The 17244-nt window shown below is 44.9% G+C and overlaps 1 protein-coding gene across 5 annotated transcripts in view; it reads right to left on the minus strand.

Moving 5' to 3' along the window:
- The window catches only part of pde4cb (phosphodiesterase 4C, cAMP-specific b), a 47924-nt gene that overhangs the window by 2883 nt on the left and 27797 nt on the right, over nt 1-17244 (minus strand). For 4 of the 5 annotated variants that reach the window (XM_062450322.1, XM_062450323.1, XM_062450325.1 and 1 more), the window contains 13 exons: nt 8038-8229; nt 7172-7208; nt 6183-6256; nt 5932-5981; nt 5689-5801; nt 3332-3425; nt 2148-2320; nt 1916-2014; nt 1443-1607; nt 1136-1235; nt 896-1050; nt 579-701; nt 136-318 (listed from right to left, as the gene is read on the minus strand). In XM_062450322.1, the coding sequence (XP_062306306.1) occupies nt 136-318; nt 579-701; nt 896-1050; nt 1136-1235; nt 1443-1607; nt 1916-2014; nt 2148-2320; nt 3332-3425; nt 5689-5801; nt 5932-5981; nt 6183-6256; nt 7172-7208; nt 8038-8229 (1558 nt within the window). Of the gene's footprint in view, nt 1-135; nt 319-578; nt 702-895; nt 1051-1135; nt 1236-1442; nt 1608-1915; nt 2015-2147; nt 2321-3331; nt 3426-5688; nt 5802-5931; nt 5982-6182; nt 6257-7171; nt 7209-7733; nt 7776-8037; nt 8230-17244 lie in introns of all 5 variants that reach the window. The other variant, XM_062450326.1, reaches the window with a different exon arrangement.

The raw sequence follows: 17244 nt of genomic DNA on the forward strand, positions 1-17244 counted from the left end.
ATCGCTATCGGGAAACGCAGCCCAGTACTGTTTGAGTGGCACAGCCAGGTCAGCAAGATGTTCAGAATATATATATATATATAGGTTGGTTGGTCTCCAGAAACAGCTATAAGAAAGAGAAAGAGAGATTGTTACCTGGCTCTTCTCAATGGAGGCGTTGTGCTTGTCACACATGGGGCTGATCTCCATGCCCTTGTCCCTCTCGCGGTCTCCCTGGGTGAAGAACTCTACCATGATGCGATCCGTCCACTGCCGGTACACCTGCAAGGGCTTGGTGGGGTTGCTCAGGTCGGCACAGTGCACCATGTTCTGCAACACCTGGATTTGTTCAAATCTTTATGATTATCCAAACCTTAGAGAGTTGACTATTTGCAAAGCTTTTGGTCAAACAGAATGAGTGTATTGCAGCAAAAGCCATTCCTAAGGTAAGTATTTGTTTTCAACAAAGTATATTTCAACAGAACCTCAGTGTTAAACATGTTTAGTACAACTAATAAAACAAGGTTGTCATACAGGTAAGTTATTTATAAACGTCATGCTGGAGGTCAGAGTTACAGGAGCTACTTCCTGGTCCTCACCTGAATGCGGTCGGAGTAGTTGTCAAGCAACAGCACCCCGAGACTGGTCACCTTCTTGGTCTCCACCATGGTCTTCAAGTCAGCGAGGAAGTGCATGTGTTTGGACATGTCTGTAGCCAACACCTATACAGCACAACAACACGTCAGTGTGACTTGCATATCTTGATTTTTACATCTGAATTAATTGCATACGTATGAAAAGGGTATACATTCGTGTCGTTTCTTAGGTAGTCGCTAGACAAAAAAGTAGTAAATTAAGTAGTAAATAGTTGCCGTTTTGAAAGTCAAAGTCGCTCTCGTCACTCCTCAAGACTGACCATATCGATGACCATCTTCCTGAGGGATTGTCTCTGCTTCTTGTTGATGTTCTGGAAGATGTCACAGTTGTCCTCCTGCAGCAGCTTGAAACCCACCGCCAAGTGGTGGTTCTCCAGAACGGAGGTGTCGTTGTACATCAGGGCCAGCTCGGAGTCTGTGGACCGAGACACAGACCTGTTTAGATGCTTCACTTTGAGATCCGTCTCAGAAGAAGGCTAAGATGAGGAGGGAGGCCGTACTTGTGTTGATGAGGAACTGGTTGGACACTCCAGGGTGATCCACATCGTGAATGGCACTGGCAAACAGAGCAGCCATGATCTCCAGATCAGTGAAGACTGCCTGCAACCGGAAGAAAAGACAGCTGTTGAGATGCTGATCGAGTTTGATCACATTATTTATACCCTAGCCTAGCCTAAAGTACAATTATATCACAACTGTACTGTACCATAGAATATGCACACTTTGGGCCCAAATCTGTTTACAATTTTCTTTTTTCAAAATTGTAGCAAAGAACGACGTGGACCAGTGGAACGTTCCATGCTGTACCTCCAGAGCAGGGGTGGAGAGGAGGATGTGGGTGGACTGAACCACATCCGCAGCGTGGATGTTGTTGTGGTAGGCCACGTCGGCGTGGTAGTGGTCCTCCAGGGTCATCATTAACGTGATGAAAGTGTCTGTGGGAATTTTAAAGGACTTGAACAAGTCTCTCTCCTGGAAGTGGTGGAAAGAACAGACGGTGGAAGGGTTAACAGCTGCCTGTACCTTGAGTGGAACGAAAAGGATAGATAAAAATGAAAACTGACGTTTTCAAAGTTCCGATTTTCGGTAAACTGAAATCCAATCCTGTAGCTGGACCGGGCCCATTTACAGTTTATAACAATATAAATAATTTATTTTATTTATAGTGCACCCTTTACTCTCCAGACAATCTTAGTTACAAAAGTTACACTTTAGTTCTAAGTTTAGGTCAGAATGTAGACCTAAATGAAGGTATATCTTTTCTTAGACGAGTACTGTACCTGAAAAATGGAGTACATGACCACTGTCAGAGGACGATTCCCAGAGTATTCGGCTATCTTGAAAATATCTAGCCCCCATCTGTTGATGTCCTCAAATTCCTGGGGACACAAAACAAATGAGAAAACAAAATAATACTGTGATTGGAGCAATGAAATGGGCCTCATATACAAATAACACAAACTCCCAGTGGAGCTGTGTGTGTGTGTGTGTGTGTAATGTACATGTGTTCACCTTGGCCAGCAGGTCTTCCTGGTGTGTGTTGACCCCAAAGCGTGGGATGCAGGTGGGGGCCAGGCTGGGGGTCGGCGTGGGCTTCTTGACCCCGCTGATCTGAGACATGGGTCTTTTCTTCTTCTCCTTCTCCTTGGGGGGCGGCGACAGAATCTCCACATCATGCTGCTTTTCTGTAACACACACACACACAGACACACACATAAACCTGAATTATGATCAACAGTGTATTTCACAATCTAACCATGTCCATGTTTTTAAGCTTCCATCAAATTCACAGTTATTTAAATCATGTCCTTCAAGCACCTGAGTGTGCAGCTTGCAGTACTGAACTGAGAAACAATATATAGTGTTAAGGGAAGATAAATGTTCAGCAGCTGTTCATTTAACAAATATACACTGCACAATAATACTTGGTATTTTAATATAGTTATGTATATCATACAAAAGGATCTATAGAGTGTGACTCTCTCGTAAAAAAGGTGCCTTTTCGATATAGAATTTTTTGATTGTTAATTCTGACTGTCACACTTATATATGCACACAAAGACTTAATTCGGATTGGTCAAACCATATAATCCTGTATGAGCTTCTAGTCGGATCGGCATTGACATTTAGCCTACAAGGACACACAGGCTTGTGCCACGCCATGAGAGATTCAGCTCCCAATCTCACCTTTCTCCCAATATTTCCTCTTCCTTTCACCCAAAGCCATAGTACTCATTTCCAATCAAGGCTGATGTTGAAACCGACATAATCATCACAAAACGACCAAAAATACCCATCCTCTCTCTGTAGGAGAACATTCTGATAGTGGTCCATTCTGCGACGATATTAGTTAAAGACTGGCTATTGACGCAACGACGGTCTAATAATATTACTGTCGCCGTGGCAACGCCAGACAATGTGTCCGGGAATGCCATCGAACCTCTTTGCTGCTTACCAGAAAGCAAGTGACAAGCCACAATAGAAATATGACTGATTAGCGTGCACAGATTATACCACATACATGAATACTATATTCTCTGTCATCTTTTTGCATGAATTGAAGTGGATAAATGGATTTTCTGTAGAACTATATGCCACCACGTTCACATATGAAGGGGTCAGAATCAGGATCAGACTTGAGGTGATACTTGCTGTCCATTTTTGTTTAAATGTGTACCGTAAACAGACGCGCTCACCTAAGAATGTGCTGGCAATGAACTCTGACACCTGGTTTCCTGAACGGCTGGTTTCAGACAGCTGTGTGAGTTCTCTGTTCAGCATCCTCTTAAACTGGGGACCAAACACAAACACAGCAAGAAAGTAGATAGGCGTTAGTTGCATCAAGGCAAGGTGGATGTAGAATACTAACTACCCGTCTAAAAGTAAGGTTGTTCAGTTGTACAGTCCACACACACACACACAAGATTTTTTATAGATTTCTTTTGTAAAAGCATGTAATCAATATTAATTTGGTTGACCACATAACATAGTTAAGATTAAAAGGTTTACCATGTTGATTGTTACAGTTAAAAAATAACCACATACTTCAGAAATGTGCTATGCATGTACTATTCACAATGTGAATTTCACATACAAAAGAACTGTCAAAATGATCATTCCTACATCAATCCTAACACAACACCGGGACTAACTGCCTCGATCTGATTAATTATTTGGATGGAGTAACACTGTTAGTCAGTTAAATACGAAAACCCCTTTGACAAAACTGAAGAAAAAAACCACACTTATAAATGGGGATGTGAGGGGATCAGGGGATAGAGTCAGAAAAGAAACCAATGAATGAAAGCCATAAACAAAAACAAACACACATTGACTTCAAGCACACACACAAAACATGACGCACACAGGCATGTCAGATGCACACACACACACACAGTTGTCCATACTGTCCAGCATGTTACGCTTAAAGTTAAAAATCTCACATGAAAGCATACAGTACTAAACCACCTCAACATAAACACGCATGCACACAAAGTAAATGTTTGTTAGTCCGTCTTTCATGAGGGAGGGGGGGGGTGGTAACAACAGTGGCTGTTTAAGCCACCATCTAGATACAAACCATGCAAGCACTCACTTCTAGGATCCTCCAAAAACCAAGACAGACACTCAGTGCATTCCAGCACCATTTACGACACACGTACTGTGTCAAAAACGCCCCTAGCAACAGCAAAAAACTGTCTCACAGTAGACTAGGTGTCCTTCATGCCCACAGCTGTCCGGGGACACACTGGAGCACATGGCTGTCTGCAGCCTCTCTTCTCTTTTCCCAGCCCAGCCTACTGTACCTACAGTACTACCCTAACATTCTCAACGTAAACACAGAAAGGGGAGGGAGACAGAGAGAGAGAGAGAGGGAGAGAGAGATATACTGTAGATATATATAGAGAGAGGAGAGACAGAGCGCACAAGGAAAGCCGCTCCATCCATATCTCCCCCTTAACCACCTGCATGCGGGATGCCCGCCATCCAATGAGCTTCTCCTTACGACAGAGGCTGGGTGGAGGAGAGCACTCTGATTGGTTGGGCAGGAGAGTACGGTGGGGGTTGGAGGGGGATGTGTAATGAGAGCAAAAGCTGAGAGAGGGAGATCGGGAAAGTGAATTGAATAGGGAAAGCTCCTTCAATGGAGATGGATTAATTGAGCCGATCAACAAATTCAATTAACGTGTTTGGTGAAAGAAGGGAATACTGCAGACGGTCCCGAGAGACGGCAGTAAGCGTTTTCCCTCTCCTGCCCTGCAGAGCCAACAGACAAAGCACCATATGTAGAATGCACATGGCTCTCGTGTGACGTAGCCAGAGCTGTCGTCTCAACTACAGCCAATCCTGTCAGCGTGCATGTGGAGAGGGGTTGGCTTCAGTGTGTGTGTGTGTGTGTGTGTGTGTGTGTGTGTGTGTGTGTGTGTGTGAGCATGTGGCAGCAGATCCCGATACTCAAATTCATCCCTTCTAATGACATGTATGCGTGTTTGTATGATGTGAGTGCGTGTGTGTAATGTGAGGGTATGTGTGATGTGAGGGTATATGTGTGTGTGTGATGTGAGGGTATATATGTGTGTGTGTGTGAGATGTGAGGGTGGGGAGGAGTTGGAAGGTAACATGGGTGTAATACATTTCATTCAAAAACAGAATCAAGAGACCCACTGAGAGAATGTGGAAATATCCTTTTACCCTTCAAACCACCTTGTTCTACTCCCCGGTCCCACATTAAGATAGGTTTAGCTCAGCGAGCTATTGACTGCAGATCAAGAGGTTGCAGGTTCAAAACACCCTCGGTATGTTTCTAAAAGCGTCTGCTAAATGAATACATAAAAACAGAACTCACTGTTATAACACATAGAAAAGCCCAGTACGTTCCCCTGCCCAGCAGTGTATTTTTTTTATTCAAGGTAACCATCACCTGCTTTAGGACTTCTCAAAGTCCTATTATCACAAAATGAGCAACGTGTTTTATATGTTCAGTACAGACCCTTCCCTGAGGAGTTTCAGAACCAGAATTTGCAACATGACAAAAAAAAAAAAAGTAGCTCACCTTATTGGAGGCCATCTCGCTGACAGAGTGACGAGTCTGGATGGTCTCCAGCTGGTCCAGGCACCAGTCCAGCTCTTCCAAGGTCTCCACTGCCAGCTTTTGATAGGGCTCCTCTGCAGGCGGGGCACAAAAGTTCAAGGGTCAAACAAGTACTACAGGACAAGTTCTCCATGTAGAGAAACCAAATAACAGGCCATACTGTCATACCAAGTATGATCAGTGGAGATGTGACTGGTGACTGACCTGCTAGGCATGGTTTGCACATTGATGGCGGGTTGCTACTTGGTGGTCTTCTGTTGGACAGAAAAAAAATACAGATCCAGACCTTTCCCTCACTTGTTTATCACGTCGGCCATCTTGGTTCATTCTCTAGCTAGCCGTCCATTCATCATGTCTGAAGTGGGCTTGGTGGTCTTTGTTTGGGAAATGGGGGCAGTGTGGGATCAAAGACAGAAAGCGTTTTGACTCAACGTGAAGCTACATAAAGTTCTTACTTGTTGCCCACGCGATCTTGTAGATGAGTCAGTACAGCAAAGTTGCTCCTCACGGTGCGTAAACTGGCAAGTACCTGTAGTAGGAGTGATGATTACACTGAATTATGGTGCTGCGCTGCCTGGTAAAATACAGACCGTTCCTTGGCTCTAACCAGTCAAATGCTGTTAGAGCAGTGCACTTGGGGTCCTTGAGTATATGCCGTATTTTTGTATGACGCTTTGGATAAAAGCGTCTGCCAAATGACTTAAATGTAATGTTGTAAAAATGTCATTCTTTGACAGAATGATTCGCACTCTCATTTCTGTCCAGGCTGCTCTTTCTCTACATTTCAAACGTCAATCAAGACTTTCCTCTCAGACACTTTTTCTATATCTTTATGTGGCATTCGATGCAACACAAATGTCACCCGGATGAAAAAATATATGACGAATGGAGTAAGCACTTTAAAGTCAAAAACTCAAAAATATTCGACATCTGTCTGGAGCGCTCGGGTGTAAGGTTCCGGATTGTTTTGTAACCCCAGTCGGGTTGTGACACACACTCCCTGTAACTCAACCTCTGCTGCGCAGACCAGGCCTGTTCCTGCGAAAGCCAGAGGCTCGGGTTAAGAGATCTTTCACACACAGGTTGCGTCACTGACATGGTGAAGTGGAGAACAAGCTGCGCTGTGTAGAGAGTGTGTGTGTGTGTATGTGTTAAAAATGAATTGCCCCTCCATCTCTTTAACACCACCCAAATATACATGGAGGTGGCGTCACCCATTTCGGCAGGGTAGCATTTGGTAATGCAAGTACATCCAGCAGGAGAAAACATGGAGAGGACATTGTAACGTTGTCACAGAACATCTGTCTAATACCTCAGATCTGCAGGCTGAATCTTAGTTGCACTGGAATATTGGTCCATCAATTAACAACCCGGGGCACAGTTTACTTATTTCGCAGACAGGTGTAAGACAACTCAATTAAAAAAAGACAGTTAAGTGACTAACCTGTGCAAATGGTGTCACTATCATGTCTTCCCCGTGGCTGAAAAACAATTTTAAAAATGAGTAAAGGCAAAACCGCAAGCAAAGGTTTACAATGTCTAAGAACCCTACTACAGCAAAACAAACCCGTTTTAGAATATAAGATATTTAAAAGACATCATGAAAAAAAAAAAAAGTATATATATGTTACAGTTATGTCGTTAAGATAACGTGTTGGTAATAACATCATAACAAAAAATCACATGCACATCTGTGGGAAGACAAACCAAGTTTATTTGGGGTTGTGTGATCATGCACATAACACCATTTATCGCCATACTGGCCTTTTGGCAAAGACAGCAGACCTTGAGTGCCACATGCATACACACTGTAACAGGGTCAACTGGGATGCAATACAGTGTTTTTTGAGCGGGAATATTGAGGAAGTAACAGGGATTGTGTGTGTGTAGCTTGGAGGTGTTGGGAAGGTTGCAATGGGCTGGTGAGCGAGGGAGGGAAGGATTCTGAAACGTTCAAATGCGAAGGGGAGGACAAACAAAAAGAAAACATCCTTGTGATCTCTCACCGAGGTAGCCAACTGATTTCCCAGTGCTTCAACCCCTCTTCCCTTTAAAAACATAAGGCAGAGGCTGCAGATGACTGACTAGCTAGGACCACAGAGGAAAACCTACTGCGTACGTCGCTTTGTCTCCGTGAACAAACATAAACAATAAAGTGTCTGTTAGATCTCAGGAACAGCCACTGAGTCGGGCAGAATCGAGGATTACATTGGGACATCCCTTGTTTCATACGATACTGTTAACAACGTGAAGCGATGCCAGTGTAGACTGTAGTTCACAGCGTGGGACCGGTAGTACTGGGATACTTACAGCTCACTGGCAGTGGAGGAGTTCCGGGACATGGTCTTAGGAGAGAGGTCGAAGTCCGAGTCGGAGCGGTACAGGAAAGACTCGCGCCGCTGGCTGTGGGGGTAGTTGGCCTGCATGACCATGCCTGAGCCAGGGCTAGCCTGGGGGTCGAGGGGGCTGCGCCCCACCGACAGCCCATTCTCCACATCGAAACTGGGGGAGAGAAGAGGGAGAGGGCTGGGGTTAGCGGTCAGATTATGGTTGTGTGATGGTAAACAGGATGTTGGCATCCTCTTTTTACAAGGCAGGAGATAGAAGAGTAAGGAGTTACAGTTCATAATGTACAAATAATGGATTCCAAAGTCAAACCTCTTTTCATCTTTATGCTTGTTAAAATAAATGCTCAAATCATACGTGGAATGTATGGCTTGACTGAACTGCTGTTGCCCTCTTCTTTGAGAGAAAGCAAGAGAATGGAGAGAGAGAGAGATAGAGAGAGAGTGAGAGAGTGAGAGAGTGAGAGTGAGAGAGAGAGTGAGAGTGAGAGAGAGAGAGGGGGGGGGAGAGGGGGGGGGAGAGGAAGGGAAAGAGGATAAATGGGAGAGAAAAAGAGGCAGAAAGAGAGGGAGTGGGAAGGAGGAAGAGAGGGTAAGGGAGAGAGTGAGAGAAGGAACAAGGCAGAAGAAGAAGGAAAGAGAGAATAAAGGAGAGGATGTGAGTTCTAGTAATAGCCAGTCATTATGTAATAAGGACTCGCAGCAAATTTACCCCTTGATACCCTGCATACCCCCCTGGGCAATGGTGAATCAGGTTATGCAATAGTCTACAACTCCAAGATGAAATGTGGACCGCTGAATTCATCCAACTGTTTAAGACCTACACAATCTCAAAAATCAACTTCTTTTGGTAGATAATAAACGTATATACTGTCTGAATACCTGCTTTTGCATATATTCTGATATATAATATATACACACACACACACACACACACACACACACACACACACACACACACACACACACACACACACACACACACACACACACACACACACACACGGGCTGCCTTCTTTCTCTCCCTCCCTTTAATATTCAATGGTATCTCCCCCCTAAGCACTTTTCGCCAGCTCTGACGACAAGGACTGCATCGATAGCAGCGCTTGTGGCGTCAGCAGCTATAAATAGATCTCTTCAGGAGGGGTGGATGCTGCCAGTCTATATATAGATTCAAGGTGGAGCAGAGCTCCAACACCCTCACGGCCAGCCTGGGATTTCGTCCCATTCATTAATATCAATGCAAACTGGCTTTTGGCAACACTGTCAACCATTCTTTTCCCATATGAGGGAAGAAATTGAAACTGATATAAGAAGCCGTAAGCTGTCTTTGAAGGGTAAGATTAATCCCCAATCATATTTTCATTTGTTCACCATGAAAAATGACATAATAGGTCAGCAAAAACAGAGTACCGAGGGGTCAAAGGTCACTGTCGTTTCCTCTTAGCCTTCTTACTGCTTCTTTTCCCCTTCACTAAACAATACAGTGAGGAAGGATGAAAAATAGCCCCCAAAAACCCAAGGTTTTTACTTCAGAAACAGCAAGAAATATCTGACCTTTTCTTACTGAGTGCGGAGTCAAGGAATTAATGAACTTTGGTATTCATTACACATTCCACACTGTAAATGTAATTGAGTTATTTTTATATGTTTGCACCCCCTACCGGGCAACATGGGTAACTACAAGCCCCATCAAATAAATTGAGATTTCTGCCATACTAGATCTGCCCGGGTCGATTGTCAGTGCTATAATTGTGGAAGAGTCTGGGAGCACTGAGAGTGGTAGACCACGTCAAGTCACAGAGCAGGGTTGCCAAGTGCTGAACATAACACGTAAAAACCAACTGTTGCATCACTCAACTCATGTCAGGATAATGCTACCTAACGTGCGTACTGTAAAATGGAGGAGGGATAATGGTCTGGGGCCGTTTCTCAGGATTTGGTCTCGGACAGTTTGTTCTGGTGAACGCTCCTCTTAATGCTACAGGATATAAATACATTTGAGACAATTTGGTGCTTCCAACTTTGTGTAAATGCTTTGGGGAGAGCCCTTTCTTGGTCCAGCATGACTGCCATTGTGCACAAAGAAGGGTAGGAAAAGACATGGTTTGACGAGGCTGGCTTGGAGGACCAGACAGGCCTGCACAGAGCCCTGATCTCAACCCATTAGAACAAAGATGATTGAGAGCCAGGCATCCCCATCCAACATCAGTGCCTGACCACACTAATGCTCTCTTGGCTGAAAGGACTCTGAAATCCCAGACACATACTCCCAAAATCGTTTGGACAGCCTTCCCAGAAGAGTGGCAGCTGTCAACTCTTATGTCAATGCCCGTGGTTTTGGAATGGGATGTCCAACAAACTCCTATTAGGTGTGATGGCCAGGTGTCCTCAAACACTAAATGGCCAAAAGTATCATTGACAACAATACAAAGGCAAAAACAAATGTCAGTGACAGTGTTTATTTCTGCCATGAGAAGTCACCGTTTCAAAGTCAGTTTAACGGGATGTCGGGAGTTTTGGGTGGAAACACGAGGTTGTGGAGCGGTAACCTTGAGAAGTTCTCACAGGATTCTGGCATTGTTAATGTCCTCCAGGGTCTCTGACGCAATTCCATTTTGAGACATCTCCACCAAACCTAATAAACCACACACATGGCTAAATTAAAATCTGGTCATGATGACCTTGACTGTCGCTCAGAGCTTTTAGTCTTGTTCTCAAACTCTGACACGGCTGTGTTCTGTGTGTGTGTGTGTATGTGTGTGTGTGTGTGTCGTCTACGTGAGTGTGAGATAGGGCTTTCAATCCTGGTCTGGGTTACATTTACATTTAGTCATTTAGCAGACGCTCTTATCCAGACTTACAGTAAGTACAGGGACATTCCCCCGAGGCAAGTAGGGTGAAGTGCCTTGCCCAAGGACACAATGTCATTTGGCACGGCCGGGAATCGAACCAGCGACCTTCGGAATACTAGCCCGATTCTCTATCCGCTAAGCCACCTGACTCCCTATACAGTTATACAGTGAAGTGTGAAGGAAAAGACCCTGCCGCACCCTAGCAAAACATGACAAAAGGGTACTCCTTGCTTTAGCAGCATGTTTACTATTAAAGGGGGCTTTCTCGTTCAAACTGTGAAATAAATTTAATTTGCTGTGAGTGGTCAACCTACAATGACATGGGAAAATTCCATATCAACAGATGAACAACATAAACCTCCCATGGGATTCAGAAGACAGCCTTAAGAAGCCTCCTGGTCTTTGTCACCGTAGACAAATAGACCTACCAGATATTTCTCAATTACAGTCGTTTATCAGCCGATGAAAAGACTGAAAAACCCCTGCCTGGACCAAGCTGCTCTCCTTTCCGTCTTGATGGCCCAGAGCCAGGCCTTGCGTAATCAGGTCGTGCCTGTCTCCTGTGATTGACACCAGCTGGACAGACCAGCAGCACCCATGGGAACGAGAGGAAGATCTGAGGGACTTTGGAGTTTCATTCCGAGACCCAGATGTTATCGCCAACCAGAAGCTTCCAGAGGATGACACGGAATCTGGAGTCAAAAGTCAACCCTCCACCTCCCCCCCCACCTTCACCCCTTCCCCCCAAACCCCTTCCGTCTTCTTTCCTTGTGGCGTGAGAACCAGCTCTAGGGGGGCCTGGCCGACCGACGACAATCAAAGGAGAAAGTGTGTATGCGTGGTTTCTGGGGGCCGGGACGCTCCGGGAAAGAAGGGAGCGGAGGAGAGAAAGCAGGTTTGGAAAAACATGAAGGTTTGTGTGTGTGTGGACGTTTAAGGGCGTTTGTGTGGGGTGTGTTTGTCTGTTGGTCTCTTTGTGAGTTCCTGGTATTGCGTAACCGCGGGTGAAGGGGACCAGGGGCACCTGGTCTGGGTAGGGGGATGTTTACTCGGCCCCTCCACTCCATTGTGTGTGTGATCTACAGGCACCAGAAAAACAAGTTGTGCCACCCAAAAAAGATAGACAAAAAGACGGCTTTGAAAGTAAACATTGTCTGTGTAGACCAAACAGATTTTTTTTTCTTGCTTGAATGTCACCCTGTATACACAAGGTATGTTGTTTACTGTATGATTCATTAGCATGGAATTTGATTTCAGTTAGTTAGCACTCCAGCACTGACACATAACAAGCTAGCTAGTTAAGTTCAGAAACATACCATGGCTATGTTCGAATGTACGAAACATTTTGAAGGTTACTTGAAAAGGTGTTTTGTGCACACGATTACCACCACCCATCTAGATAGAGGCCAGAATAATCATCCCTATGAGGAAATGAGGTGTGAATTATTATTTAACCCCAGGATATTCATAGGCTTTTATAGGTCTTCAATACACCTCATAAATGTTGTAACAACCAGAGGAAACTGGATAATAAGTTGTTTCCATTACATCAATTTGGAGGTTGCCCAAAAAGACTACATTGTGCGTGTCTAACAACATATGATCTAACCATTTGAGCATATGTTTGTCTAAATTTAGCGTGAGGAGAAGTCCTTGCACGAGGGCCGAGGAGTCAACAAAGCGAGCATGTTTATTATTTTACTCCCTGAACCTTTGACTTATTGGCGGAGGACCGACTCTCCAAAACACGAGAACTTGACTTGTGGTCAACGATGTGAGAGAGGCAAAAGTTTACAGGCCGTATACACAATGCTCATTCACCACATGTAGAAGGGAACAAACAGACAGTTATTTTTTACATGAACCCCCCCCCCCTCCCAAACATCTGTATCATCTGCATGGCAACAGAGAACACCCACACAGACAAATACAAACACACACGGGCAAAACTGCCTCACACAAACTTACTCCAGGAAAAGCCATAAGAATCCTGTCTATGGATGAAAACCACATTCTTGGACCCTTCACCCACCAACCCTGGCAGGGAGGGTAAGGTCAGAGAGTTCCGGTGGCAAAGACTGGCAAAGACAGATAACGCAACGAGGGGGACCAAATCGGTCGTGTTTGTCAAAGTTATAAGAAGGACACAACGGCCTCACAGCTGAGTGCTAGGAAGGCAATGTTCCCTTCAGAAAGCAGCCCATGGAATATTTGTTGGGGCTTTGTGGCTTAGAAGGAACTACAATTTCCCCTTGCTTGGATGTTTTGTATGACTGGGTCACACGACCCTAAGTCTATGTAGTGGTTTAAGTTAAGCTAGTGTCTAAGCTACCACGAAGCTAGCGGTCTAAACTAAGCTAGTGGCTAAGCTAAGCTACCATTAAGCTAGCGGTCTAAACTAAGCTAGTGGCTAAGCTAAGCTACCACTAAGCTAGCGGTCTAAACTAAGCTAGTGGCTAAGCTAAGCTACCACTAAGCTAGCGGTCTAAACTAAGCTAGTCTACTTCATTATCAGTCCCACATGGCTTGGCTGACCTGGTCTACAGTATGAAAATGGTGTAGGCAATTTATCCCGTTGTAAGAAAAAGTTGTGTCGGCTGAATAGTGAGTGGCCAGGGTGCTGAACGAAGAGGAAGAGAGGAGGCGGGAGAAGAAGAAGAAGAAAAAAAGACAACTGATCTTGGGGCGGAGGAGGGATGAGGGGAGCAAGGTAGGGGGGCTGGGATCTCAGGACCTACATCAAAGTGTGTGTGTGTGAGAGTGAGAAAGTTGAACTCAGTCGAGCTGCTGGTGACTCCTCGAGGTTGCCTGGTCTGGTATGTGAAAGTGCGAGTGCGTGTAAGTGCGTGTGTGTAAATCTGCTCGGTGTGCACAGAGGAGCTCCTTTTTGAAGGTGGTGTGTATGTCGTGACATGGATGTAAATCCCATATGGAAGAGTTGTCATCTAGGCCACAGAAGTCTGGTACTGTAGCAAGGTATTCAACTTCAGACACACATAAATATAGAAATAGATTCCACACACTGAGACACATAATAGAGTGTTCTATGAAGTCGTAAAAGTTAAGCTCATTTTCTATTCCTAGGAATGGCAACACTACTTTCCATGGGAGATTCAATTTGATTGAATTTAATAACTTTTACGGTTAAACTAATCCAGCTGAGAGGTTATTCTCAGGTTCTACCCGTTTTAGCTGATTATCAATCATGAAGGATACAAGAACAGATTATATAAGTCACAGCCAGAATCTAATCACACAGTGGGGAAGCACGTGATGAGTAGTGTTAACCCATCTGAAGAGTTTATGAAGGGTTACAGTAATAGAACTCTTGACACAAACCAGCATCCTACACCAACTCACACAAATCGTTTTTACACACATGGGCAAGCACACACACACACACACCTTACAGCCAGCCAGCTGGGCATGATTAGGGTCCCAGTGGTGCAGGTCTCTATTTGGTCCTGTCATCGACCGCATATTGAGAACCTTCCATCTTCCATCAGGCAAAGAGCAAATGCTAGCCAGGCACAACAGGTAGGCGCAGACACACTCTCTTTCGGTCTCTTTTTCTCTCTCTCTTTCCCGCTCGCCCTCTTTTTCTCCCTCTCCCTCTCCCCTTCCTTTTACTCCATCTCCCTCTTGTCCCCCCCTTCCCCTCCCCCTCTCTCTTTCGGTAAAACAACAAGCACTGGGGAGGAGGGGACCAGCTCTCCTCTAATAGGTTTCATTTGGCTGTAATAGGTGCTGCTCAATAAACTGGTATTGAGTCCTGAAGCGAGGCAGGCTCTGCCACTTCCTCCTAAAATTAAGGAGTTGGGAAGACTGCAGGGAGAGTGATATCTCCTCACATGGGCCCGGGCAGTGTCCGGTGTTCGCCAGCCAATCAGAGTGGTTGGCCACTGCTAACGTCGGCCACTTCTTGTATCCATCCTCTAAGCACAATTATTTTGTATTATTTCATTGCAGCCTGTAGCTTGAGACAGTAGTGTCCTTTCTGTGAGACAGATGCTTGGATCTTGAAAACTCCTAAGCCAACATGTGTACATACTGTAAACCCGGGTTCAAACTCTCTCTCCTCTATTGCTCGCTGTCACACACACACACACACACAACACTTTATAACACACACACTTTCTCCCAGTAGCACATCGCTATTCCTGTCTGTGCCAGGGGCCCCCGGGTCATCGACCATAGATGCGTAGGTGACAGATCGTAGTCTGTGCTGACATGATGTCAGTGACATCATTGGTGGTTTCCTGGCCGTAGGGAACACAACCTCCAAGCTCATTTGTCTGCTCACTGTTGGCCAGTGGTTGCAATTCAATTTCTGTCCATCTGTAAACTCTTTCTGAAAGGCAGTCTATGAGGGAAATTTAGGGTCTCAATACCCATACAACCATACTTGGTATGCCAGAAAAATATTTGGTATGTCCCAATACACGGTCAGTATACAGTCTGCCAAACATGCCAGGATGTTCTACCGCATCTGGTTGCAATTTGCAGCAAGCCAATAATGCTTTTCGGGTTGCTTTTCAACGTGCACCTCGTTTTGCGCAACGAACTGTGACGCAAGTGTGAGACGAGGCTCAAAGTTCAAGGCCCAATGAGGAAGCGGTATGTCCCAATTGTTCGCACGCTGCGTGCATTGGCACATACTTCATTGTAAGGGTATCAGTACATCAAGTAAAAAGAAAAAGTACAACATTTGGAACGCAGAGATACTCACCATGACCTAGCAACGGGTAGATGTCAAACCACATACACGCCGGATCAGCAGCCGAACAAGCGGCAGCGCTCGGCTTCCCCGGAATTTTTATGTGATTAGTTTCACCTGTGTCTGCTTTAGGGTTGTGTGTGTTTATACCCGTCTGTGTAACGTGCTTCGCAAAGTCTTGATCTTTCACAGTCAGCGAGAGCGCTTGTCCGATTGTTGTTTATACGTAGTGTTAAATTAGTTATTGACATTTTGCCTGCTCCTAACTACGTCTTTTGGATGATCTATATTGCCTTGTTTTTGGCTGTCACGTTGCCTGTCCCTGACTATTCTTTATAAAAGACCTCAGCTGTTAGATCCTATCCCCTCGGTCTGTGCATTCCACACGTCCAGTTACAATCATTTTGCTTTGCATACGTTTCCGAAAACAGAGCTTCACTTTAGAGCATCTTCACATCCTCCCTGAGTGGAGAAGTCATTCCTCTTACCGTACAGGACAGGTCACAGCATGTGGGTTCAAATAGCCATCAATGCATTGATCAGATACTGTTTTTTGGGGGGGGAAGGACATTTGGATTTTCATTAGCATTAGCATTTAAATGAGCATTTTCATATTATAACAAGGTTCTGGGAGCCTGTGTGGTCTTATGCGGTTTCATTCATCCACTGGGAAAAGAGTTAATTCAATTCAGGTTAGATTCAATGGTGACCTCTTGAATCAATTAGGAATCGAAGCAATTACGAAATTAAGCCTGACCTCCGTGGTGTACGGGTGACACATCAGTCCACATCAGCCTCCTAGTGGCAATCTCTATCTGTCTATGTCTGATTGTGCGCTGTGTGTTGGTGTGTACATCTGTTTGTGTGTGTGTGTGTGTGTATGTGGGGGGGGGGCATCTCTTTAGTTTTTTTGTCGTACTTGCTAACTGTCTCCCGTTTCTCCTGGCCCAGATTCACCTCATCCTCCGTCTACCTGTCTGTCCACCGGTCTACCCCTCCTACCGAGCACGTCTGCCCTGCCGTCTACCATCCTACTGCCTAACCAGACCCCTATTCTGATTAAATAATCATTTGAGTACTCAAATGCACTGTGTCGCACGCTAGAGTCCATTCTCCCCTAGCACCAATAACAATAGGCCTGTGACCAGACCAGTGAGCCGAAATGAAATGCTCAGTAGCCTGGGAACCAGAGAAATCTGGAAGCTCGTAGTTTTTAAAATGACTCAACGGTGCTCTTCTTTACAGGCTCGCGTTCTCGTACCTAAGACTGAATTGCTTTAATATACAGTACTGTGAAGAAGTCATAGGCCCCCCAAAAATGGTATATGAATATTTAATGTTTTTTTGTCTTCTGTATATGTGCAGCAGTATAAAAGCGCCGTTTTGCGGATTTTTGTTTTTTTTGTCCATTCATTTCGTTATTTGTTAAAGCATTTTTGCTTTACTTTTTGAAACTATATAATTCTGCGTAAGACTTTTACACGGTACTGTATATATTTAACGGTACACAGAAGTCACGGTTCGGTACTTAACATGGTTTAGGGGTCACGGCTCAATAGGAGTATGCATCGTTACACCCCTAATAAACCTGCCAGCTTCA

Source organism: Osmerus eperlanus, chromosome 24 (assembly GCF_963692335.1).
Source record: "Osmerus eperlanus chromosome 24, fOsmEpe2.1, whole genome shotgun sequence".
NCBI classification, from domain to species: Eukaryota; Metazoa; Chordata; class Actinopteri; order Osmeriformes; family Osmeridae; genus Osmerus; species Osmerus eperlanus.